Consider the following 26778-nt stretch of genomic DNA (forward strand, 5'->3'; position numbering starts at 1 on the left):
CTTCAAAAAAGGATCAAATTCAAAAACTAAAATCCAGAAATGCAAGCAAACAGACAACACAAACAACAAATTCAACCAAAATGCACAGATACGCACAGAATGAAACAACAGCAATGATGACGACAAATTTCAAGTATTATAATGGAAAAGTCTGAATATGATATCATTTTAATTAATTGAAAGAAAAATGTGGAGAAAACCAATATGCCAGCAGTTAGAATAGATTTACCCACCAACCCGGTATCTACTACTTAGGAGCTAACACATAACATAACTATGGGTGTGTTGTAATGTTTTGAAAGGTCTTTCCAAGAAGTTCGGAAGGGGATTTTTGGGGGTAGAAGTTTTAAAATAATTTAGAAAGCCAACTGCAATAGAAGTTTCAGTTGTAAGTTGTCATTACGCAGTGATATTTTTGAAATTAAACAATTTTGAAAGATGCGATATGCAGTTTGAATATAGTCAGTAGAAAGGATGTTTAAATTTTTTTGGCACGCGGAAAATTAGAAATAAATTTGCAGTAACTCAGAATTCAAATACTGTCACATATTGAACACATTGAAAAGAGACTGATTTCAAAATTTCTGAGGAAAGATATGTTGAATAGAAATTGGTGGAACTGCTAAGAGAGGAGCTTATAATATCTGGGAACTAAATGATTCTGAACCGTAATAACTGTCAGTTATGGAACTATCAGATCAACTTCCTTGATTTGTTCAAAGAAACTGACTATACTGATGAATCTTCCTAGAGCGAAAGAGATTATCCTAGTTCGCCAGATATATTCTAATATTTATGATAGCCAAGGGTAATCAGAGTTCGATTTAGACCAACCAGAATAACATGGGAACATAATCTTCATGTCTGTAATCTATTTGAAGAAATATAAAAAAATATTGGACTGACTGGAATTGTTGTACTATTTAGAGGAAGGAATGGACTACCAATAATATTTAACTTCACCTCAGCTATGCCCGGTACCAGCAGAGCCACTCTTGACAACTTTTTCAATACGAATGTGCATCACAAAATAAAGTAAGATTTGCTGGAGATCTCGATTGGACTGGTTTCAGGAAAGGAAATTGACTTCACCTCAGGTTGCAAAGTACCAGCAGGACATTATGATACTGTCATGCTATTTTAATAAATTAAACACGCTTAGAAAAGAATATATCAGGAAGATCACAAAGATTGGTTTGAAGGAATTGTAGCATAAAAAGTTGAGACCTTAAGCCCTTTTTTCAACGAGCTAGACGGACTCAAGAAGTTTCAAAATTCTTGCTTCAGATAGCTCTATTTGGGGAGGAATTAAAAAAAAAATGATAGTCAGAGGTCAGGCCACTGGAAGTTGGCAAAGCTTGGCTTCCGACAACTATCTTGATTTTTTAACTTCGTGAATACACGAATTGTTTTGAAATATTCGAAAGCTAGATGAGCAAATTCAGAAGGCTCGCTCTTTTTGAGGATCATAACGTTACACCTGGAATATTGATTACTATGCTTTCTTACAAAAAAATAAAGTCGACATGATGTTCACAAAGAATGAATTCCGAGAACAGTGTACGGTTTTCCAGTTTGAATACCAAGAATTGAGACCTAAGCATTTTCCTAAACAATTAGACAGTCAGAATGGCTGATTCAGGAAGTATTATGACTTTGCTCCTGGTTGAATAATAGGCTAGTAACCATCACTGATTCCTAAAAATTTCAAGTCTACAATGTTTGGCTTCAGAGAACGGTTTAAATTATGAATTGGAATATCCGAAACGAGTTCCTTATTAAACAAGCCCGTTGAACAGATTCAGGAAGTTCGCTAGGTGTCATAGAAAATTCTCTTTTTATATTCAAATATTAGAAAACAATTAGCCTAACCGACTATGGGAACCAACAGACATTAAGAAATAAATTTCAAGTCTACAATGTTTGGCTTCAGAGAACGGTCTAAATTATGAATTGGAATATCCGAAACGAGTTCCTTATTAAACAAGCCCGTTGAACTGATTCAAGAAGTTCGCTAGGCCTCATAGAAAATTCTCTTTTTTATATTAAAATATTAGAAAACAATTAGTTTATCATCGTCCCGTTTTTGGAAGAATTCAGAAATAATTTGCCACTGAAATCTGAAGAGGATCCCTAAAAACTATTTCACTTAAGTAGTGTACGGAAACTGAAAATGGAGACCGATACGGTGATCATCGGTGATCAGTAAAACATCGGAAGTACCTTTAAAATTATTAGAACGGAGTATTGACGAAAAACTCCAACATTCCGAAACGGGTGAAGGTTAATTGTGTGATGCAGGGGAACGTCCACTGCTTCAAATTGGAACAGAGAAAAATACCCAAGGGCTCTGAAAAAGGTCGATTTTGTGTCGGATAAGGGGGGACGTAAGTTATTTTAATCGGTATTTTGATGAATTGCAATTCAAACATCAATTCCGAGACTGAGCAGGAATAGATTTCAGATTTTTTATACAAATTCTCCTACTAGCGTTTCACCTGAACTATAAAATAAACCTCTTAAAGAGGGAATTTATTAGAAATTGGAGCGAAAGTCGGATATAAAAGTAAAAATGTTCACAAAGTTTGGAGGAGATATATCTTTCTGAACTGAATCAGGACGCGTTGAAAATTAATTTACCACTCAAAGTTGTTAAGGGACAGCGCAATAGGAGATGTAAGTGAAGATTTCCCACAGAGATGGTAAACTGACAGTGGATGGAGGATCATATTTTAGAAATTGTAACCTATGTGTAATCGAAACAAATATTTTGAAGCCTATTAGGTACGAGAAATCACGAATAAATCCAAAATTGTAAACCGAGTGGAAGTTAAATAGCTAAGGAAGGTGGATAGATCAAAGAGGTTGTACAATGGTTAAAGTGTTCTGTAGAAGACTGCCTGATTATTTACAAGATTTTAAGATATGATAAATGGAGGGGACAGGGGATACAACAAACATTCAGAATAGTATTTTGTTAATTTCTAAAAAAGTCATCTTCATTTCGCTTGGATATGAAATAAATATAGAATGAATGAAACAGGAAATTCAGTATATAATTATTTTCATCAGCTCTCAATCTTCTGCAAATTTAAATGGTTTTTTTTGTGGCCTCTGCTGTAAAATTTGCTCTCCCTATATTTTTTTAGAAAATAACACAAAAAAGCTGTTCTCACTTACCGTTGGATTTTGATCTGTCTTCAATTCGCGATGATTTGAAAATTGTACATAGACCATGCGTCCGCGCATTTGTGGTGGATTAACATTATAGCACGATACCATTGAGGTGGCCGATACCTCATCGGCCATTTCTAAGAAAGCTTGATTTTTACCCTTTAGCACCAGGACATTTGTAACGCGACCGAATGGTACACCCAAGGCAATGACATCGGCATCACTCGATTCATTGGGAATGTTGCGCAAATGTATTACTTTTGAGGGTTTACCTGGAAAGAGAAGAGGAAAATGAAAATACATTTATTAATAATGAGATTTAAAACTTGAAATAAGTTGAGGGGAGAAATCAAATAAGTTACAATAAGGGATTTGCTCATTAACTTTTGGTGTTTTAATAATTTACAACAATATTTTCCCCTTCAATACAGAACAAGTTGCAGTAAATGTGCTGGCGACATGCAACACTTTAACACCTTTGATGATGCTGGGGTTGCAATAATCCCCTCTTCGATGAAAAAGGGAAACATAACAGCAGAACAATCTCAATAAATAAATAAATTTTTCATTTTAAGTCCAAAAAACAGCATCAAATTGTTCATATACGAAGGGAAGGAAAACTATGAAAGCTTAGTTTTTACACCAAGCATCCAAACTCTGTAGCATATTCTCAAAGTTTAGTGAACCATGGTGCCACACAACAAAACTGCAGCAACAACAACATCACTATGAAACTTTTAAATCCCATTTGTTTTTATAAACCAAGGGGATTTCTCGTCTTTGTCTGCTAGTTTCATTTTCCAGCTAGAGAGAGAGAAGTGCTTGCTAGGTTAGATGGAAGGCCAATTGTAAGTTGCATAGGTGTACCGAGACACATTGTAGTGCCCCGAAAAAAAAAAAACAAATCACCTGCAAACAAACAAATTGTAACAAACAACCATTTACAGGACCGACCACCATCACCGCCACCAATTCAACTTTGGCAGTAAACGGATATATACCCTTGCCTGTAGTTAGTAAAAACCTACATTTACTGACACTGGTCGGTCTCTCTTAGTCGTAGTAGTTGGAAGGACATTACAGAGCGGTAAATTAAGTATAACAATATTTTTGTTGGCCTTAATGCCAGGGAGACACTGAGAGAAAGACATTTTCGTTACAGTATCCTAAAAGTATGCACCACTTGGGGAAGGTTTCCAATTTGGACCTTAAGAATTTCAGAATGAAGTCTGTGCTAAATACTTTCCATGATTATCAACAAATTATCTAATGATATCCAAGCGAATCATGCCTAAATGAAGTATTAACTTTTGGGTTGCCTAAAAGTAGGCACTACTATTTGAAACTTCTGAAAACATGTGTAGTTTTCAATTATGATATTATGTTAATCGATTGAAGCTGGAACTTAAAGTTAACTGATTTGGATGCTTAAAAGTAGGCAATATTATTTGCAACGCCTAAAAATGTGTGTACCTTAAAATATAATTTGCTAAAACAATTTTTGAATGCCTAAAAGTATGCTAACTCAAACGAAAATATTTGTACAGTTTGTGATTAAGACTGTACACAATGTTAATATTTAATAAAAAACCTCTAAAGATCCAAGGGCACTATTTCCGGACCGATTAACTTAATTTCGTGCCTAAAAGTATGCTGCAAAATATATCCTAATTCTTTTCTCAATGTATTCATAATTTTTCGACATACCCTGCAACTATATGGAAGGACATTACAGAGCGGTAAATTAAGTATAACAATATTTTTGTTGGCCTTAATGCCATAGATACACAGAGAGAAACACATTAAAAACCGTGTCCTAAAAGTATGCATCACTTACTGATGATTTTGTAAATGAGATAAATTTCTGAATGGAGCCTTGGCTAAATATTTTCCACACTAATCAGGAATCACACTAATCAGGAAAAAGAATCATGTATTACTGAAGAAATAACTTTTTCAATGCCTAAAAGTCGGCACCGATATTTGAAGCTCATTAAAATATGTATATTTTCTCTGATACATTCTCTCATGAGGCAGGACCGAAACTTAAGTGGTTAGCTGCTTGAAAGTAGGCAATATTTGAGAACCATTTAATTTCCTTTGCGCCTAAAAAGATTCCCTAAAAAGTGTCCTCCTTTTTTCTCAATGTATTGATAAAATTTTCGAACTACTCTGTGCCACTACTATGCTAAGGCCACTAACATGATTATGAAAAAATTGTGTTGCATGTTGCAACAAAATAGACTCTCCTCCAGTTGGCACTACAACTACTACCTGTAAGAGTATTAGCTGTAATATTCTCGCAATGAATTTATGATTGCTTTGGGGCCAAACTAACTAAGCCTGAACTATGTGCAAAGACCCTAAAGAGGATGCTAGAAACTGAAAATAAAAAAGCGGCAACAGCAACAAAACCCAAAATGCTAATGTTGTCGGGGGTCTGAAAACAAATACTGCAACAAATTTGTTAGACAAATTAAAGAGCGGCTAGCCAGCCAACCAAGCAAAGCAAAACTTGAGCATAAAATTTGACAACAAAAAGCCCTATCAATACTTGGTGAGGTAAAAATATATTTATTGTTGGAATATTTCGATTTAAGGGTCCGGAGGCCACTTGTTGTTTAGTTCACCCTATTAATTCATTATTACAGAGAATTTTTAGTTTTGTTTCTATTTTAAGGACTGATTTGTGAAGAAGGGTCAATGTTTGCTGTTCACTTTACGAAATCGGGGTTGCAGGGATGTTCTATTTTTTATACCATATTAGTTTTTTTATTTTTAAATACCAGCAAAACTTTGAACTGCAGAACTAGAACTCAAAAAGAGGCTAGCTAGGCTGTTCAAATGGTAGATGAACAAAAAATATGAAATAAAAAAAGACTGAATGCAGCAGCATCAATACCAAACGGAAATTACACTTTCTGATTAGTTCGTAACGGAAATAAAAACTGAAAATAAATTATGCATAGGGCGGGCGGGAGACGGTGGCGAGGCTTATGAAAAGTAGGCAAGTAAGGAGGCTGGACTGGCAGATAGGCTTCGCCTGGGTAAACTGAGCAATGGACAAGTTCGGAAAAAAACTGAAAGGCATACAAAAAAAAAAAAAAAAAAAAAAAAAAATGTTACAAACAGCAACCGGTGACGTGAATGAAATGTGACTTTGGCTGACTGGGCTATACACAAGAGGAAACAACAGAAAAAAAATGTAATACATGTTGAGATATATAAAACAAACAAAAAGGACAAAAAGTGGAAATATTGATGCTCATATTTCACTAGTTCAAACAAGTTTTGTGATATACGATGACATTCCATAACTAATACATCAAATTTTCGTTTGGGAAGTAGAGGGAAAAACACAACAAATATAGAAAAATAAATCATAGAAATATTAGTGGTCTAAAGTGGTTTTGAGGATAAGTGGTCATTGTTATTGGAAGCTATTTAATGAACAATTTCCAATGTAGGGGTCTTTGAGTGAGGCTGTTTGAGAAAAAATGAGTTGATAATTTATTTCAGTTATTTGTTGACATTTCCGAGGATAAATAAATATCTAAAAAAATATCATGAAGATTATTCAAATCCTATTAAGGCCGCAAAATTTATAATTTGAATCAATCACAAGAGCCTAAAAGTATACATCACACATGCAAATGGATTCCATTTTAACGAATTTCGAAAAATTAAAGTATATGAGAAATTAAGTATATCTTCCTCAGGTTCGTATGAATTTTTTTGGCGTATAAATTTTATTCCTAGCTTTATTTATACTAAATTCTTAAGATAATAAGAGTCAGCTGATCGCTTTTGCGAAAAAGGTGCCTAAAAATATGCAACATACATGGAATATGAGGAATATGGAATATGAGAATTGGATTTGAGACATGCATATGTTGGCTTTGTATCTCAGACAGGACAATTTATTAATGAAAAATGTATTTGAAAGGACAGGTAAAAATAATATAAACAGTTGACTGCAGTTAACAAAAATAATCCTAAAATTATGCAACGAACATGTCATTTGAAGAAAAAAATAATATCATTGATTTTGAGGAATGTATATTCTTAAGACTGCATAGTTCGAAAAAACAAACTCATAAAAATTGATTACAAGCGGTTGAAATGATAATTTACCTCCTAATAATATAATCAGCTGACTACATTTACAAAATAAAAACGCCTCAAAGCATGCAACAAACATTGAAATTGCAAAAAAAAAAATCAGATCATTGAGTTTAAAGCATGGTTACCTAGCGTAGGAAAACACAATCATCTTCATCTATGACTTGCAAAATCAGCTGATAATATATAAGCAGCAAACTTGAAATATATACATATATATATATATATAAATAAAAATACCCTGCAAAGAGTTGACGAGATGGGTTTGTAGCCTTCTACGAAGTCAGGAAATCACAGTCCGACAAATTTGTACTATATGTGACTTATGCTTGGATCATTATCCTGATAAGATTTAAAATGTAGCTTTATGACCCTAATAAACCCAAAGTATAAGCTAAGTCACCCATGCGTTTGACTTAACAATTTTGCGAGTTGCTTAGCCTAAAAGTATGCACCACACTTGATAACAAAAATATAAATTTTCATTTGAATAGCTTAGTATGATCTCTAAAATATTTATATATAATTTCAATTGATTTAAAACAATGGTAAATCTAGTCCATAAAGGTAAGATACCTATTTCATGAATTTTTTTTTAGCCTAAAAGTATGCACAGTTTATTTATATTTATTGGGAACCTAGCTAAGGCCGAATACAATTATTTCAAATTCTGCTGTTAAATCAATTTAAAAAAGTTTTTATTTTCCTCCATGTAAGCCAAAAAAAAGGAGACAAATTCGCAGATTTATGTCTGCCGCCTTCAATGAGGAATGCCTCAATTTTTTCTCTCAATTGTATATAGACGAATGTTAAAATATACAAATATTAAAACCTAATACAACGGAACATATGTTCAGAATGCATTTATGCAAATATTAAACGAAACACAACGATAAAGAAATCTAGAGGAAAAAAATCTCATATTTAGTTTTTTGTTTAACTTCGTAGTAGTAATGCAGCCTGTGAGTCTCTCTCTGTGTGTGTGATGTACGGAATGAGGGAAAAACCTATTTTCCTAATTGAAATGCAATTAAAAACTGCACTTCGTTTCCATTCTCCCCCACCACATAAATGTACTTGTAGGAATCCTGGCTGCCCCACAGTATTCCCCTCACATTTTAAGCCATGGTAAAATAGTGTAACAGGCAAACGGCATCTTGGCAGCCTTGTAACGCACACTAACGCACATACTCCTACATACAGAGACAGCAACAGCATTTCATGCAACATGACAGCTAGGCAATGTGGGGCAATATCACTAGAATTACTATAACTACTACAAAAACACACACAAACACATATATATCCAAGTCGAACTCAGAAAGACGAGGGAGAGAGATAGACATCCAGAGCCTGCTTGCCTGCCTGCCAGTCGAAGGCAGAAAAGAAAGCCTGCAAAACGATGACTATATTTTAATGAATTACATTTCTTAAGGGCATTAGAAAAGTAAACGATATTTTTTGCTGCTTCTTCTTGTTCTTTGCATTCATTCACTTTGGTTTGCAAAAACAAGCAAAAGAAAAACAGAACTCAAACACACACATATAGAGAGGGGAGAGCAGAGAGAGGCAACGCAATTCAAAAGAATAACTAAGAAATTATTAAAAATTAAATTTGTAACCAATATGAAAAATGTGTGTGTGTGTGTGTATGTATGGATGTCTTGTGTTTCAAGAAAAACTGAAAGCCAAAGACCCGGAAAAACTGTTACGGGCTAAGACAACATTAAATACCCTTAGAATATTTAAATTGTATTAATTACATTTAGCAGCAAGCAGTTTTTTCTTGTTGCTTCAATTTTTAATAGTTTCTACATGGTTGGACATGTGCTGGAGTCCCCAGGAAAATTATTTTTTTTTTCTTCTACAATATCCTCTTTCCATGGGTCTTGATTTCCCAGAAAGTGTTTAATGAAGCAGGGAACACCAACAACAACACACACGAGCAACACATGTAAGTCTACATTGCAACACTTAAGAGGTGATGGCTTAGACAGGTTATTTCCTCTCCCTCCTTTCCCCTACATAATGAACATTGTGGCATGTAAAATAGTATAGCAACATGTTGTATATTCAAATAGTAGTGGTTGGTGTTCGGGAGGTGGTGTGCTGTTGGCTGATGGTGTTGCAATTATGCAAATATTTTCTTTAATAACACAAACATTGCAAGTGTCGTGCTGAGTAAACATTAAATATTGTCACATTTCCTTAATACAACAACAAAAACATTGGCCTCCCTCCACACCACCAAAAACATGAGAGGGCATGGACGAGAGAGAGAGAGTAAGTGGCGCCCAACCAGCCAGCCAGCGAACCAGCCAAGCAACCATTTCGAGCCATTCATATCAGAGGCCTAGCAGGTTGTCCCTTTGGCCGATTGAAAACATACACACACATACATACTCGTATATACATACCCCCGGCGGATGATGATATAAATTGTAGATTTTTCGAACATATGTTTACTTTCTCACATAAATGTACCGACATCGTTGTCGGGGTCTCTCGTCGCCGTCAACATTTATTTGTGCCTATAGGTACAACGGCGTTTTTTTTTTTAATAGACCAATTCATGATATACATGTGTGAATATAAATATATTAAAAAAATAAATAAATGTGTCTGTGTGTATTTTATGCATTAATCTCTTGATATGTTTCACACACAGAAAGCGATTTTGCAGCGTAATTGCTGTGACACCATGTCAGTGACACACTCACATAGCCACACACACTCGCGGTCATACATTCAAAAACCGAAAGGACATTTCCCATTCATATGGCAATTTTTTATAGGCATCCTTTCGCGTGTGTGTGTTTTTCTCTTTGACAATATTGCACACACACATACACAGTGTGTGCAAAAAAAAAAGGAGTCAAACGATGAACGAACGAAACGGAAAAATTAAATCGATTTCAGATAATTAAATTTGTATACGATTTGGAAAGCAATTACAAAAAGTGATAATATTAATTAAGTATTTTTCCACTCACAAACACACACGCACACATACATAGATACTGACACTCTGAAATATAATTTGTAAATATTTAAATAAATCAAGGCGGAACAGAGAGTGTCCGCGTTATAATAACATAATTATTGCAACTGATAATTTGGTGTTATTAAAAGAAAAAATGGAGGCCCACAGCGATTCAGGGATAACAGAGAAAGGACACTTTGTAATGGACAGGTGGTGGGATCATTTAGCGAAATTAATAGGGGGACAATTATTAATAAAACACTTGAAACACTTCTCAGTATACCACCTGTGTAAATGTATCTTAGCATACATTTAGGAGTCTTGAGAAAAATATCCAATTTTTGTGCAGTTTTCAGGTGGTGGGATCCTTTTTAAAAATAATTATAAAAAAATAGACCCTCAGAAAAATGGTAAGTGGTTAAATATAAAGAAATATAAAATATACTGAATCTACTTGCATACGTTTAGAAGATTTAGAACAATCAGATCGAGAGATTTTGTCAGGTATTAAGAATCGTTAAGAAAAATAATGGCGAAAATATGAATTCTGGCTAATGCAGACATCGAAATTTTGGGAAACACTTGCTTATATTATACAGTATAAACTTGCATATTTTGAGGAGTACTGAATGTGTATACCATATGACGGGATAATTTGTAAATTTTCCGGTGGAGGGTCCTTGCGTAAAAATAGCGGACACCAATTTTTCAAAAACACTGAAACCCTTCTGCGAGAATAGTCTAGTAAATTTAAATACCTTTGTAGTATCCTTGCATTCTTTGCGATTTGGTTATATCAAAATAACTTCGTAGTAAGCAAAATATTATTGCATACTTTGAGGAGCTCGAAAAATGCGTAGGAAAGGTTGTAATGTTATTTGGCAGGATCCATTGGCAATTAAATACTACTACTATACTTTGGGAATTGGTTAAATCTAAATAACTTCGTAGTAAGCAGAATATTGTTGCATACTTTGAGGAGTTCGAAAAAGTACGTAATGTTATTTGGCTGGATCCATTGGTAATTAAATTGTACGGGATTTGACAGAAAAAATATGTTGTGGTCTGTTAAAGTTGTTTAAATAGATTTTTTTTTTAACAAATATCGTTGCATACTTTTAGGACTTTAATTAGAGGACTGAAAATATCACCTAGGCAAATACTTAAAATTTATTTGCTTTATTTTTCAGTGCATAATTTTAGGTGTTAGTTGAAAACAAACAAATCAAAGGTAGCATACGAAATTATCCGCTAATAAACTTCGAGAGGTTTTGGTCTAAATCTTATATAGATATAGTGTTCCAGAGCAAAACAGACAAATACGATTTTGATCTACGATCTGTCCTTCGTAGAATTTGTGTCTTCTTATACTATTTAAGGGAGTACAGGACTACCACGAAGCATCGCTGTAACCTATCCTAGGTGATGAGGCGGTTGCCATCTATCATTGCCTAGAAACAACGCCCAATTGAGTTTTGTGCCTCAGTGGTTGTGGTCTTTGCTTTTTTGTTGCTATTTTCCTATGGGTGGCGCTGTCTACTGGCATTTCAATTCGATGTTTTGCACTGTAAAATTTACTCATGAGTTTATATAGAGGTTGCTTATTACAAATGTCGATGTCCTTCGGAAGCATTTCATTGGAATATAAGTTTCGCTATACAAATATTGGTAAACTATTTTGAAACAATTTTTCCTTCTCTACTGGAATTCTAGGACTGGGACTCGTACCCGGGACCCATCGAGGTTTGAAGTCTGCCACATATCCTCTACACTACTCCTAAGTAGATGATTGATCAGCTGTAACCTATCCTAGGTGATGTGGGCGGCTGTCATCTATCGTTGTCTAGAAACAACGCCTAATTGAGTTTTATGTCTCAGTGGTTGGGGTCCTTGCTTATTTAGTGTTCTCATTTTCCTATGGGTGGCGCAGTCTACTGACATTCCAATATGGTGTCTTACACCATAAAATTTTCTCATGTGTTTATTGCGAGGGCGGTTATTGGAATATCATCAGGCTTCGGATGCAATAATCTGGAGGTAGAAGGAAAGTCTCCTTTTACAAATATTCGAAAACCACTTTGAAATAATTTTTTCTCCTCCACTGGGATTTGAACCCGCCACCTATCGGTTTATAGTCTGGCACATTAAGGGACATTATATCAAAATGAGGGCAATTTTTGTCACATTTTATGGGTGAATTCAAAAGAAAAAAAATAAAATAAAAAAGAAATAAAAAATCTGTCATTGTTGGGATTTGAACCCATGACCTTCTGATTGTAAGCCTAAGATGTTAATTATTCCAATACGGAAGCTAAACAGTTATTTTATGTTTAATGCACAAAAACCAACATATAGATGTCTGTAACTTGGGTTAGAATCCCAGCTAACACCTTCTGTTTTTTTATTTTTAAGTTATCGGTTAAAATTATTCCAAATAATGAGCAAAGAAAATATCTTATTTTTCAGGATTTAAACCCACGATCTACTGTTTTAAAGGCAAATATGCAAACCATTTCCTAGGGGTTACTTCGTAGCTGTTTAAAATGCTCATAATGGCATGCTATTTTTTGGGGACATGGGTTTAATTCTCAGACAGGTCCATTTAATTAGTTTCTATATATTTGTCTTTTTAATTTTAAGTTGTATTAAATTATTTTCTCTTAAAAAGGTGCCTGATTTTTTTCTCTTTCAACTTTCTGTATTATTGTTCAAAAATACAGTTTAAATTCATGAAACCTATATGTTGCGGTCATTGTGAGTACATTATTTTTTAAAGCTGTTATTTTATATTTCATTAAATAACATTTTTCATACACTAAATTAAATGGAAAAAATGTAACTGAAGCCCTTTTTTTCATATTATAACTGTGTGTGTGTAATGTGAAACCATTAAGCAGCCTAAAAGTATGCTCCAGCTAAAAGAGTGAAAACAATAATAACAGCTACAAAAAACAGCTGATTGTTGTTTTTGTATATTCATATTTAAATATTACGAATTAAAAACCATTCATTTTCCACACCGAAAAAAATCCAGCGAAATGCTGCTAAGAGTTTCGATGTTTCCAATAATAAATCCCTGGTATTAATTTATTTGCAGAATTAAGTTGGTGTGTTTGGTTTTTTATTCATTTTCTGTTCTTTTCAGCTTTAAATGTATTCACAATTGGATTTGAGCACACACATATTTTTCGAAATACCTGTGTGAAATCATATTATGAAATAAAAAAAAAACAAAATGAAGTTGTTGGAATCTGTATTCTTGGCAATTTATATAAATATTAAATGCGATAAAGCTGTTCCATGGTCTGGCCGGCTGCTTGTAGTGGTCTTTATAATGAAGTAGTCTAATGGATTTTTTTTCGTTCGGTTGGCAGACAGATAGTCACTGAATTGGATTGATGTTCGTGGCATACGCTGTCTTATTTATGACCAGACAAAACGCGAAAAAAATCGTAGAACAGGGAATCTGCAACAAAAAATCGCCGACAATCTGTAAACTACTTATGAATGAATGAACGTAAAGAATTGAATGAGCCGTCATTATTGTGTCTGAGTGTAGGTTTCATATTTTTTTTGCATTTAATTTTTTTTCCATACTAAAGGGGAATTTTTCCTAGAGGTAAATATTTTTTAGGGAGAATATGAGTTCATTTCATTTGCCGACATATTTCCTGACCAAAGGCAAATCATCACCAGCCTCAGCCATCAAAACCAAACGGGCAACAGGCTAAAGGCAACATTAGCCGGCAGACCGAATGGCCAACCATCCAACCGACCGACAGACATGTTGTGTTAAATACCAATTATTAAGTCTTCTCATTTTATTTAATCGGATACATATGGCGTTGATGCTGCTGCTGATGATGATTTGGGGGCAAAATTATTGTGTAAAAATTGTATTACTCTGCCTGGGAATGCCTAAAAGGCATATGCTTTTGTTTTCACATACAACCAAACACACACATATACACCTACATACACATTCTCTAACACATATATGTTGAGTTTATAACAAATGGAATTTTTAATTAATATTTTATATGAATTTGCATAAAATGTAATGATGATAGCCCTGGCAGCCGAACCAGGCCACAATAGGCCAACATTTCAGCAAAAAAAGGAAAAACCACAGGGAAAGGTAAAAATCGTCATCATCATTGCCAACGGAAGGATGGACAAGCAACAAATGAATGAAATGAAATAATGGCAACAACAACAACAACAACAGTGGCAATAATTACAGCAAAGGTATTTAAAAATGGTTGGTCCGGTTCGCGCTACAATTATTATTATTATTTTTATTCATGGAATTTTCATACACACACAGGTGCTTACAAATACACCTACACCCACACATACTGACTGACAACATATGTTATTTTATACATTTACCCATAAATAAACATAAGTATAATAATAACAAAACCATTTACGCCTTTCTTGTTTTTCAAGTGAAAAAAAAAAAACTACACCAACAACCACAACAACACATAGTTTCATTACAATATATTCGTATTCGTTTTTGTTGTATTTTTTTTTTGCATTTATTACAAATCAAGCGATAAACTTTTAATTGTATGCTATATTATTAACAAATTGTTGTTGTTGTCGTTGTTGTTGCCCGGCAAATGCAATTCTACACCAAATAGCCTGTGACGGGCCATACCGTGTCATCAGTATCGGCGGCATCAACTTCAAGCATCGAAGTGGATGGCAGAGTGTCGGTTTTATTGTCATCGTCATCATCAGCATTGATCGACCGACCAATAAACAAAGTGTTTGGCCAATTGAATTTACCGTTTATTTATTTATGCAATCAATTTGTTGATATTCATCAATATCATTGTCATCGGCACCATCGTCATCATCATCATCATCGATGGCGGCAATTGCTCTTTTGTCATCATCAAATGGATAAATTACTCATTTTTCATTTTTTTACTTTTGGTCCTTCAGGGTTATGATAGGTTATCCATAAGTAGACCTCGGATTTTGCATATTTGCATATTTTTTAATAATGAAGATATCGAAATTCTGATTGGACACAAATTCGTTTCAAAGGATTTAGAATTATTTGAAGGGTTCATATTTTTTAATTTTTTGCATATTTGCATATTTTGCATATGCACGAGATATGCAAAAAATATGCAAAATATGCAAAAAATATGCAAAATATGCAAAAAATATGCAAAATATGCAAAATATATGCAAAATATGCAAAAAATATGCAAAATATGCAAAATATATGCAAAATATGCAAAAAATATGCAAAATATGCTAAGTCGATATGCAATAAATATGCAAAATATATGCATAAAATATGCAAAATATATGCTAAAATATGCAAAAAATATGCAAAATATGCAAAAAATATGCAAAATATGCAAAAAATATGCAAAATATGCAAAATATATGCAAAATATGCAAAAATATGCAAAATATATGCAAAATATGCAAACATATGCAAAATATGCAAACATATGCAAAATATGCAAAATATGCAAAAATATGCAAACATATGCAAAATATGCTAGGTCGATATGCAATAAATATGCAAAATATATGCATAAAATATGCAAAATATATGCTAAAATATGCAAAAATATGCAAAAAATATGCACGGTATGCTAGGTCGATATGCGATAAATATGCAAAATATATGCAAAAAAATATGCACGGTATGCTAGGTCGATATGCTATAAATATGCAAAAATATGCAGAATATGCAAAACTATGCAAAATATGGAAAAATATGCAAAATATATGCAAAAAATGCAAAATATGCAAAAAATATGCAAAATATGCAAAAATATGCAAAATATATGCAAAATATGCAAACATATGCAAAATATGCAAAAATATGCAAAATATGCAAACATATGCAAAATATGCAAAAATATGCAAAAATATGCAAAATATATGCAAAATAGGCAAACATATGCAAAATATGCAAAACTATGCAAAATATATGCAAAATATGCAAACATATGCAAAATATGCAAAAATATGCAAAATATACAAAAAAAAAATATGCACGGTATGCTAGGTCGATATGCGAGAAATATGAAAAATATAGGCAAAAATATGCAAAATATGTGCAAATATGAGCAGCATATGCAATCATTTTAATCAAAAAAAAAAATTCAGGGTAGTTTTCGAATTTGTGTGCTTTCTTTATTTTTAACCTATAGAAATCTAATTGTGTATGTATGCGTTTCATGGTTCAACTGTTAGATTTTTGGGGCATTATGAAAAATTTGCTAAATATATGTATAAAACATGCAAACATATATAACCGTTATATGGCGATATACTAAAACGTGGACCGATAATCCCATTTCCAATACCAAACATCCTAGGAGTAATAATAATATATGTGCAAAATTTCAAAGTTCTATCTTTAATATTGCGATCTAGCATACCGTGCATATATTTTGCATATTTTGCATATGTTTGCATATTTTGCATATTTTTGCATATTTTGCATATTTTTGCATATTTTGCATATTTTTGCATATATTTTGCATATTTTTGCATATTTTGCATATGTTTGCATATTTTGCATATATTTTGCATATTTTTGCATATTTTGCATATGTTTGCATATTTTGCATATGTTTGCATATTTTGCATATTTTTGCATATTTTGCATATGTTTGCATATTTTGCATATATTTTGCATATTTTTGCATATTTTGCATATGTTTGCATATTTTGCATATGTTTGCATATTTTTGCATATTTTGCATATATTTTGCATATTTTTGCATATTTTGCATATTTTTGCATATTTTGCATATTTTTGCATATTTTGCATATATTTTGCATATTTTTGCATATTTTGCATATGTTTGCATATTTTGCATATGTTTGCATATTTTGCATATATTTTGCATATTTTGCATATGTTTTGCATATTTTGCATATATTTTGCATATATTTTGCATATTTTTGCATATTTTGCATATGTTTGCATATTTTGCATATGTTTGCATATTTTTGCATATTTTGCATATATTTTGCATATTTTTGCATATTTTGCATATTTTTGCATATTTTGCATATTTTTGCATATTTTGCATATTTTTGCATATTTTTGCATATTTTGCATATCGACAATGCATATTTTGTATATTTTTTGCATATATTTATCGCATATCGACCTAGCATACCGTGCATATTTTTTGCATATTTTGCATATTTTTGCATATTTTGCATATGTTTGCATATTTTGCATATGTTTGCATATTTTGCATATTTTTGCATATTTTGCATATATTTTGCATATTTTTGCATATTTTGCATATTTTTGCATATTTTGCATATTTTTGCATATTTTGCATATTTTTGCATATTTTTGCATATTTTGCATATCGACAATGCATATTTTGTATATTTTTTGCATATATTTATCGCATATCGACCTAGCATACCGTGCATATTTTTTGCATATTTTGCATATTTTTGCATATTTTTGCATATTTTGCATATGTTTGCATATTTTGCATATGTTTGCATATTTTGCATATTTTTGCATATTTTGCATATATTTTGCATATTTTTGCATATTTTGCATATTTTTGCATATTTTGCATATTTTTGCATATTTTGCATATTTTTGCATATTTTTGCATATTTTGCATATCGACAATGCATATTTTGTATATTTTTTGCATGCAAAAATGGTTAATTCTAAATAACAAATTTAAGTTTAAAATTTGAGTTCAAGATTTTGAAGAAAAAAATCTCTGGCGTTTTCTGAGTAACAAAAATTAAATTTTATAAATAATGGAGAAATTTGTTCAAATATTTTAAGAATTTCTATTGTGATGTAAGGCCAGTCAGAGACTTTTATTGATAAGAAACATAACCAACGCCTTTTTTCAGTAAATTTCTATTCACAGTGGGATTTTCAGAGGTACTCCATTACTACAAGATCTTATTTTTTATAAATCATTAGGACAGATTTTTCTTGGAACCATCAGGGAATCATAGAAAAATTTCTACATATCTTGGAACTGTAACAGAACCTCATCTGACCTTATATAGGTCTTGCGATGTTTTCAAGGACAATAATAAGTCGTGGATTTTTTAACCAAATTTTTTTTCATGGACTACAAAAGGCGCAGATTTTTGATTGCAGTGGAAGAAGGTGGGGATTTCCAAAAGAATATTTTTCAAGGACCATAATAAGGCGTGAATTTTCAAAAGAATATTTTTCAAGGAGTATCAGAAGGTATGGAAGTTTAAATAATTTTTTTTTTCCAAAGGACCATAACATGGACTTTTAAAGAATATTTTTTAAGGACTACAAAAGCCATGGATTTTTTAAGTAAGGATTTTTAAAGTACATTTTTTTAGAACTATATAAAGGGTTAGATTTTAGAAAAGTTTTTTTTCAGAGGGCGTAGATTTCGTGAATTTTTTAAATAATTTTTTTCAGGGAATTTATGGAGCGTGGATTTTATAAAAAATATTTTTCAAAGACTGCAAAAAGCGTGTATTTTAAAAGAGTCGGTTTTCAAGGACTACAGAAGCCGTGACGTTTTTTAAAGACATTATTTTCAAGGACTACAAAGCCGTGACGTTTTTTAAGGACATTATTTTTAAGGACTATTAAAGCAATGGATTTTTCAAGGGACATTTTTTATGGTCTATAAGAGCATTGATTTTTTAAATAATATAATTTAAGGATCTTAAAAATAATATAATTTAAGGATCTTAAAAATCTAATCTCTTAAGCTCTACGCCCAGAAACTCATGCCAAGAAAATCTTTAATGTGGCTGTAAATTATGCAATCAACTATGGACATGTTTTGAAGGTCATAGCATTGTTCATAGTGGATCAAATTGTTTACAACAACATTAAAGAATTTCGGAGCGTGAGTTCAAACCCCAGCCAGGTCATTATTTTTTGTTTATTTTATGTAGACTATATAATTTTTTTATTAATAAAAACTAATTCTTATTATTATCTACGAAAATATATCAGGACCTTTTCTATAAGCAGAGCATCTGATCTTTTGTAGCAGATCTACTGTTATTCTGTAAGAAGAGCTTCTGACCTTGTGTAAGAAGACCTTTTTTATTCAAAAAATATTAACTTCTGATCTTCCATAAGAACTCTTTCGGCTCTTCTGTAAGTAGATATTTTGCTCGTCTATAAGGCGATCGTCCGGTCGCCTTTAAAAAAGACCTTCAGATCTACTATAAAAATACCTTCTGTTCCACGAGAAGAAGTTCAGTATTTTTCTACAAAGAGACGAGGATATGCGGTTTATATATATCCTTACTCCACGAACTCCCCTACACAAATTACAAATTGTCAGAATTTCAAAATTTTGGAATGAGTAACTCACATTCACCTGAATTCTCCTCCCAATGCCTACTATCAACAAATGGCCAGTCCAGCCACCAATGCCGCCATACAATCAACCAATCATCCAGCCAACCAACCTATCTATTCCTGCCACGAAAATACCATCAACATTTTACGGTACTTTACAAAAGAAAATGCCAATGAATGTCGAATTGGTACACGAAATGAAAAAGTAACAACAACAACAATAAAAATTGAAAACGAAACGGAAACAAACAAACATGCATATACACTCACTCAGACATGTAGAGCCAATAAAAACGAAGGAAGAAACACATTCCGAATTTGCGATCATGAAAAGCAAACAAATTTGCAAAGAAACAGAAAAAACAACAGCAGCAACAACAACAATATTGCAAAATAGCAACACTACACACAGAAAGAAGTTCATGTGTTAGCCTAGGCTATGTGTGAGTGGTGTGTGTTTGAGAGAGTATGTGTTTGGCTATAACTGAAGTTTATGTTTGCGTTATACTCGACTGAAAGACGAGGACAATGTGAGAGGAAGAAAGTGTAAGGGTACCCAAAGTGGCATTTTTTGTTGTTGTTGCTGTTGCTTTGTTGTGTTATGGTCAATATGGTTTTCTTGTTAATACAAACACAATACCGAAAATCAAATATAACCCACAGCCAGTCAGTCATCGTCGTCCCCAAATGTTGGTTGTCCTTCCGATTTTACTTCGACCACTAACACATGGTCAGAGCAGTAAGGTAAGGTACTTTTTGGTTTTCTTCGTTGGTGTTTGCTATTCATGGTCAGGCAATATAACAATGAATGACCAGGAAAAAAAAGAACTGCCAAAAAAAGTAGCAACAGTCAATTGTTTATTTGTATTTGGTGCTGGCACACACACACACGACAGGCATACATACTCTCTCCTGCAACACTTGAACTTTCATTGTAGCAATAGAGGTGTATGAGAGTGTGTGTGTGTTTTTTTTTTCTCAATATTGCCACTATCGTGATGTTGTTTCATTGTTTGGTTTAACATGTGTTGCTTGCTTTTTTGTTGTCGTCGTCTCGATTTCAAATGCTATCACAAATTTGCTTTCTTTAGAGTCCTTTTTAAGAGTTTCCTCTAGTTTTTTTTTTTCAATTCCTTTTTTATCGAAAGTAAAGTGTTTATTTTTTTAACAACAACACCCTCTAAATAATATGTAATGTGTTTAAGTGTTTTGAGGCGTTCGTTTTTTTTTTTTTTTGCTTCGTTTTTCTTATGTTTGTTTTGTCTGTGGTCGGACATTTTTTGAGGTATGTAGAGGTCTTCCTGAAAATGTCCTTGGTCACTATTGTTGTTGATGTTGTTGTGTGATAGTCTCAGTCTGTGTCCATAATTTCCTTAAAGGTAATTGCAAATTGATTTTTCATGTAATTGTATTATGACAATCAGGGCGGTTGGGTGGTGTTCACTATTTTGGTGGGGGAATCGGCTGTTTGAATGGGTTTTGGGGAATTATACTAGTGCATAATTTTAGGTGTTTCGGAAGAGAATAAATTATTGTGTATAATTTTTTAAGGTTAAGGGCAAATTAGAATACCGACGGAATTTCTAATAGAAACCCGAAAATTTGTTTAGGTGACCAGAAAATCCTCCTTAACTGAAAACATTACTTCGTATCAATTTATAATAAAAAAAATTATACACAATAATTAATTCTCCTTTACAACACCTAAAAGTATGCCCTAGTAAAATTTCCAAATACCAATATCTTTTTAGAAGATAAGGTATTTTTTTTTTTTTTTTTTTTGAAAAAGATGAGGTTTTCTTTTAAAAGACCTGCAGGTCTTCTTTAAGGAGAGCAGTAGGATTTCTTAGAGAAAAACAAATCGTAAAGGCCTGAAGGATTTCTTATAGAATATCAGAAAGATTTATTATGGAAGAGCAGGTCTTCTTAACCCTGTGTGGTCCAATGTTGCCCACAGACAACACAATGTTTTAAAGCTTATATTTAATATACAGCTAGTAGATATATATTCTTTGGATATCATACGTCTAGACCTGATTATGGACGACACATATCAAAAGAAAAATTAAAAAATTCAAAACATTGCTAAAGTTATGAGCTTTTCAATATGGAGAAGAGGGCAAAAATGTGTACAGTAGTAATTTGTGTATACAGTCCAAATTATTTAAATCGGTTCGTATTCGCAATTTACGAATTCTGCCATCAGAATTAATTTTGGTTCTTGTACAACAGAATATAGAGAATAATTTACATAATAATTCGTAATAATTTACGAATTTTTCGTCAATTTTGCATTTGGTTTTCTTAATATTGGGCTTTTATTTTTCAGAAAGAATGTACTGTATCTCCCGAATGCAAGGATGTAGCTATGTTAAATTTTGTCCATATCCTATCTAGGATAGTTGCATTAAATCTGCGAACAGAAAATAGTTCTATGATTACGGAAAAAAATTCGGGGCTCAAAGGGTTAAAGAGGTCTTCTCATAGAGGACCATCAGGTGTTCTAATATAAGACCCTAAGTCATAGGCCTGCTTTTTCATAAGACTTTCTTTTTGAAGACTTGTAGGGTTTCATTTTTAGAAGACCAGAATGTTTTCTTGTAGATTTTGAGACAGAAGTTCAGTAGATCGGTTTTTTTGCCTTCAAAAAAGAGGATCTGGTCCTCTTTAGCAAAAAACAGCCTCCGGGTTTCTATTTCGATATTTAATAAGAAGAAGACATTCTGCTTTTTTATTAAAACACTTTCTAGTGCTCCGATACATAGAGATTCATATCTTCAGGGTTTCACCCTTAGAGGACCTTCTGGCCCTCTTTTTATTTAAACTCAATAATAAAAAATATCTGCAAAAAATTTTGATATATTTCCTCCCAATTCAACCATGTAAATATGTTGTTAATATTTTTCGACTCAAAATCCAATATTTATCCCATAAAATGCAATCATTGACATTTATACACCATCATCAAAAATATCTATTTCCAATAACATTTTGTTGTTTGGCAATTGCAATATTTTTGAATATTATTTGTTTTCCTGGCCAGGGAATGAGTATTCAAAAATTTATTTGTCCGTTATGAATGATTAGAGGTCACTTTACCTGCAATTGTTCAATACCGTGTTCATTCTATGCACGAATTTGCACACACATATAAACCAATTATAATCGATAATCTACAGATACCCCTGCGATATACCTATCCATATATGTATGTGTATATTTTCACATATTTGGCATTCATTGTGTTTCACACAATTCAATTTAAATTCATGAAAATATTCATCATACCTATGTGTGTTGCGGTGGTTATGCTACCACTGCCGTTTCAGCTTCTGGACCGCATAAAACCCAAACTAGTGGATTTTATTGCATTGTCTAACCGCACACACACACACTAAAGCATACTTTTGTGCACCTGAAATATTTTTGGTGTGTGTGTGTGTGCGTTCATCCAATCAATAAATATTATTGAAAGAGAAGAAAAAAATGTCCTGTCCATATAGGAAATATTTTTGTATACCGATAACAACAAAAATATATAAACCGCGTGTATTCTCCATCCATAGCCACCATGGTGGCCTTTTGTTTGTCCCTGGGTAGTACCACATATGGTGATTCATATTAAAAACAATGGTTGGAAGCCACAAATATTCATTCATTCATTATAATTTACACACACACACACACACGAGGGGTTTCATTTTCATATTCTACCAAAAATATATGTATTACCATAACTGTGTGGCTATCCTGCACAAATCCAAAGTAGGATCCAAAGACAGGTGCGGAATTTAACCCCAAAAAATGAACACACCAAAAATATTTATTGTCTATCTAATTTCCAGTTAATTTGGTATGTTGTAATTCATTATTCATTCATAATTTGTATTGTGGCTTATTTATTTGTAGTTGTTTTTTCAACGCGCTTTGGATCCAAATAACAATAGGATGACAATGCCTATTTGTTATGGCTTTGTTTTGTTTTTGGTTTTGGAATTTTTATTGTAATGGTTTTTGTTGTTTTGCCTGGGATGCCTGCCTGCCTGGTCATATACAAATTCCATTTTTGAGCTTCTAAAAATATTGAAACAAAAACAAGCACACAGCAACAAAAAAAAAAAAAAATTGTTCAGCTTTTCATATGTTCGACCAGGTTTTGTCTATTTGGTAACAACAATACATCTCCTTTACGGATTAAAAAGGACTTAAACACCCATATATATACTCGCACCACTACACAAACACAATATATTTCCATATGTGAAAAACATTTTCTATTCCCTGTTCAACAAGCACAGCTCTCAATATTTGTGTGTGTGTGTGTGCGTTTGTCTGAACCTCTACATGGGAATTGTCCGATGGTTAGTCGGTCCGGTTCGTTCAGTTCTGGTATTTTTGCAACCACACAAAAACATAATATTTATTTATTACTTTACAAAGGACTTTTCTATTAATTAAAAAGCAACAAACCTATGCTTTGTGTGCCAATACACAATGCCACCGAAACACTCACCCAAACACACACACACACATATTTTCCCATGCAAACACTTATACCTCGCGCTCTCATCCATCCATTCATTTTGTTACTACTGGTGGCCCCATCGGTTTTGTTCGAACTAACCAGAGCAGTAACTACCATTACTAACTAACGATGAATCGTTGTCCTGTTGCTCTCAAGTTCCCTTTTTGCCATTATAACATTGGTTTGAATACGCTACGCTATCCTGCTGCTTTTGTAGTTGGTGTTATTGTTGTTGCCTCACGTTTTATTCTCCTGTTGCAATGTGTATTTCAAAGGTGCGTTTTATTTGGCTGCCAGCCATTATCTGTCTGTCTGTCTATCTATCGGACTAGTAGTTTGGTGTATTGGTTTTTGTGTGAGTTTTTTTCGATACTTTTTGTGCATTTTTTTAGCGATGTGATAAAAAACTCTTGTCCCACATGTTGCACATATATGTCGAAAGGTAACTGGCGAGGCAAGCTATTTGTTTGGTTACCCTATGAGCAGACTAGGAGGTTTTCATACAAGAGATTAGAAAGACTTTTTAAAAAGAAACCTTGTTTAGATACTTCTAGAGGAGCCAAGAATGCCTTCAAGCGAACATCAGAACGTCTTCTATGAGAAAAAAGTTATTCTAAGAAGATTTTTAAGATGAAACCAGATAACGTTCTGGGAGAAGGAGAATTTCCATGATGAGACCTTATGGTCATTTAGGGGAAACAAGAAAGTCTTAAAAATTTTTTTTTGGTTCCGATAACACACTTTTTGGAGAACATAATTTTCAGAACGATTTGAATTCGATAATACATACAGACATATAAACCAGGAGGTTTTCAAGGAGGAGACTAGAAAGTCGTTTTTTAAAGGTCTGCTCACATATATTTCTACGAGTAGGCAAGTATGTCTTCAAGAGAACATCAGAAATTCTTCAAAGAGAATAAATTTCTTTTATGTAGAGAGCACCAAGCCTTCTATGATAAACCCAGATAATCATGAAGGAGAAGTCCAAAAGGGGACCAGGTGGTCTGACAAGAGAAAATCAGAAAATTTTCTAAAAATACCCCAAAGCAAAAAAAATCGCTATAAGAGATGTGTTCGCGAATACACTTTTCTATAGAAAATGTGGCGGAGAACAAAACACTTCTTCGGAAAATGTGTTCCATATCTATAGAAAATATGGGACATTAAACACTTTTCCATAGAAAATCATCGGACAATTTATTTTCTATTACAAATAGTTTCGATACCCCACATTTTCTGTGGGAAATGTTATCGATAACGCCGATTTTTTGAAGAAAATACATTCCATAACATGCAGTTTCAATTGAAAATGAGTTTGATAGCAAAATAATCTATAAAAAAAAGTTCGATAACAAATATATCGATAGAAAAATATTACGATAACAAACTTATCGGTAGCAAAATAATAATTCTTTAAAAAAATATCGATAAGTACAATAAAAACACTTCAATAGTTTTGTATAAAAAATTATGATCGATAACAAATTTTACCGTTAAAATGTATTCGATAATAAAACTTTTTTTATATAAAATAATTTCGATAACACACAATTCTGTACAAAATGTCTTCAACACATTTTTTTGAACAATGTTCGATAACAAATTTCGATAACATATTTTTTTTCTTTGCTATCGATAATGAGAAAATAATTTCGATAACATATAGTTTCAATTGAAAATGAGTTTGACAAGAAAATAATCTATAGAAAAAAGTTCGATAACAAATATATCGATAGAAATATATATCGATAACAAACTTATCGGTAGCAAAATAATAATTTTTGAAAAAATTATCGATAAGTTCAATAAAAACACTTCTATACTTTTGTATAACAAAATATGAGCGATAAAAAATTTTACCGTTAAAATGTATTCGATAATAATTTTTTTATATAAAATAATTTCGATAACATACAATTCTGTACAAAATGTCTTCAACACTTGTTTTCTGTTTTTGAACAATGTTCGATAACAAATGTCGATAACATATTCTTTTCCTTTACTATCGATAATGAGTTTATCCTAAGGAAATATTTTTTGGCAATAATATTATCATACAAACATTTATAAAACATTATCGATAACATTTTCGTAGAAAAATTTTTATTGGTAATATTATATTCGTAAAAACATATTATCGATAACAGAATATTCATAAAAATTTCTATAAAAAAAAGTAATTAAATAATGTTTATTAAAAACTGTTATTGATAAATGAGAAAATATTATTTATAAAAATATTTTTTAAGAGTTATCGATAATGATAATGCCCAATGAAGATCCCTATTGTTTTGGAACATATTGGTTAATATTTAGGGGATGAAATGGACCAAATGCTTAATTTTTGTCAGTTTTTCTGGTAGGTCCAGAGGCCTCAATTATGGCCCAAACATCGCGAATTTTTGCATGCGTGTTTTGACAAAGAGTGGTCAATATTTAGAGGGTCAAATGGACCCTGACTTTTGTGTGCAAAATTTAATAATTTTGGGATGAAGTGGACCGGATTTTTTGTGTTTTTTTTTTTTTTTTTGAGTCGATCTATAGGCCATAGTAATAAGAGAAACATTACAACACAACCCACGGTGAGGGGAATTTGGACAAGTACCTAATTAGAAGGAATGTACTGAA

At 32.5% G+C, this 26778-nt stretch overlaps 1 protein-coding gene across 1 annotated transcript in view; it reads right to left on the bottom strand.

Annotated features, from left to right (window-relative positions):
* Positions 1-3176: 3176 nt before the first annotated feature.
* The window catches only part of LOC133323520 (polypyrimidine tract-binding protein 2-like), a gene marked incomplete at its 3' end in the record, with an annotated part of 210777 nt that continues 187175 nt past the window's right edge, over positions 3177-26778 (bottom strand). The window contains exon 3 of the mRNA XM_061532438.1: positions 3177-3446. Within this exon, the coding sequence (XP_061388422.1) occupies positions 3177-3446 (270 nt within the window). The remainder of the gene's footprint in view (positions 3447-26778) is intronic.

Source organism: Musca vetustissima, unplaced genomic scaffold, assembly GCF_032173495.1.
Source record: "Musca vetustissima isolate MV318-11 ecotype Yass unplaced genomic scaffold, APGP_CSIRO_Mvet_v1 utg18434, whole genome shotgun sequence".
Taxonomy (NCBI): Eukaryota; Metazoa; Arthropoda; class Insecta; order Diptera; family Muscidae; genus Musca; species Musca vetustissima.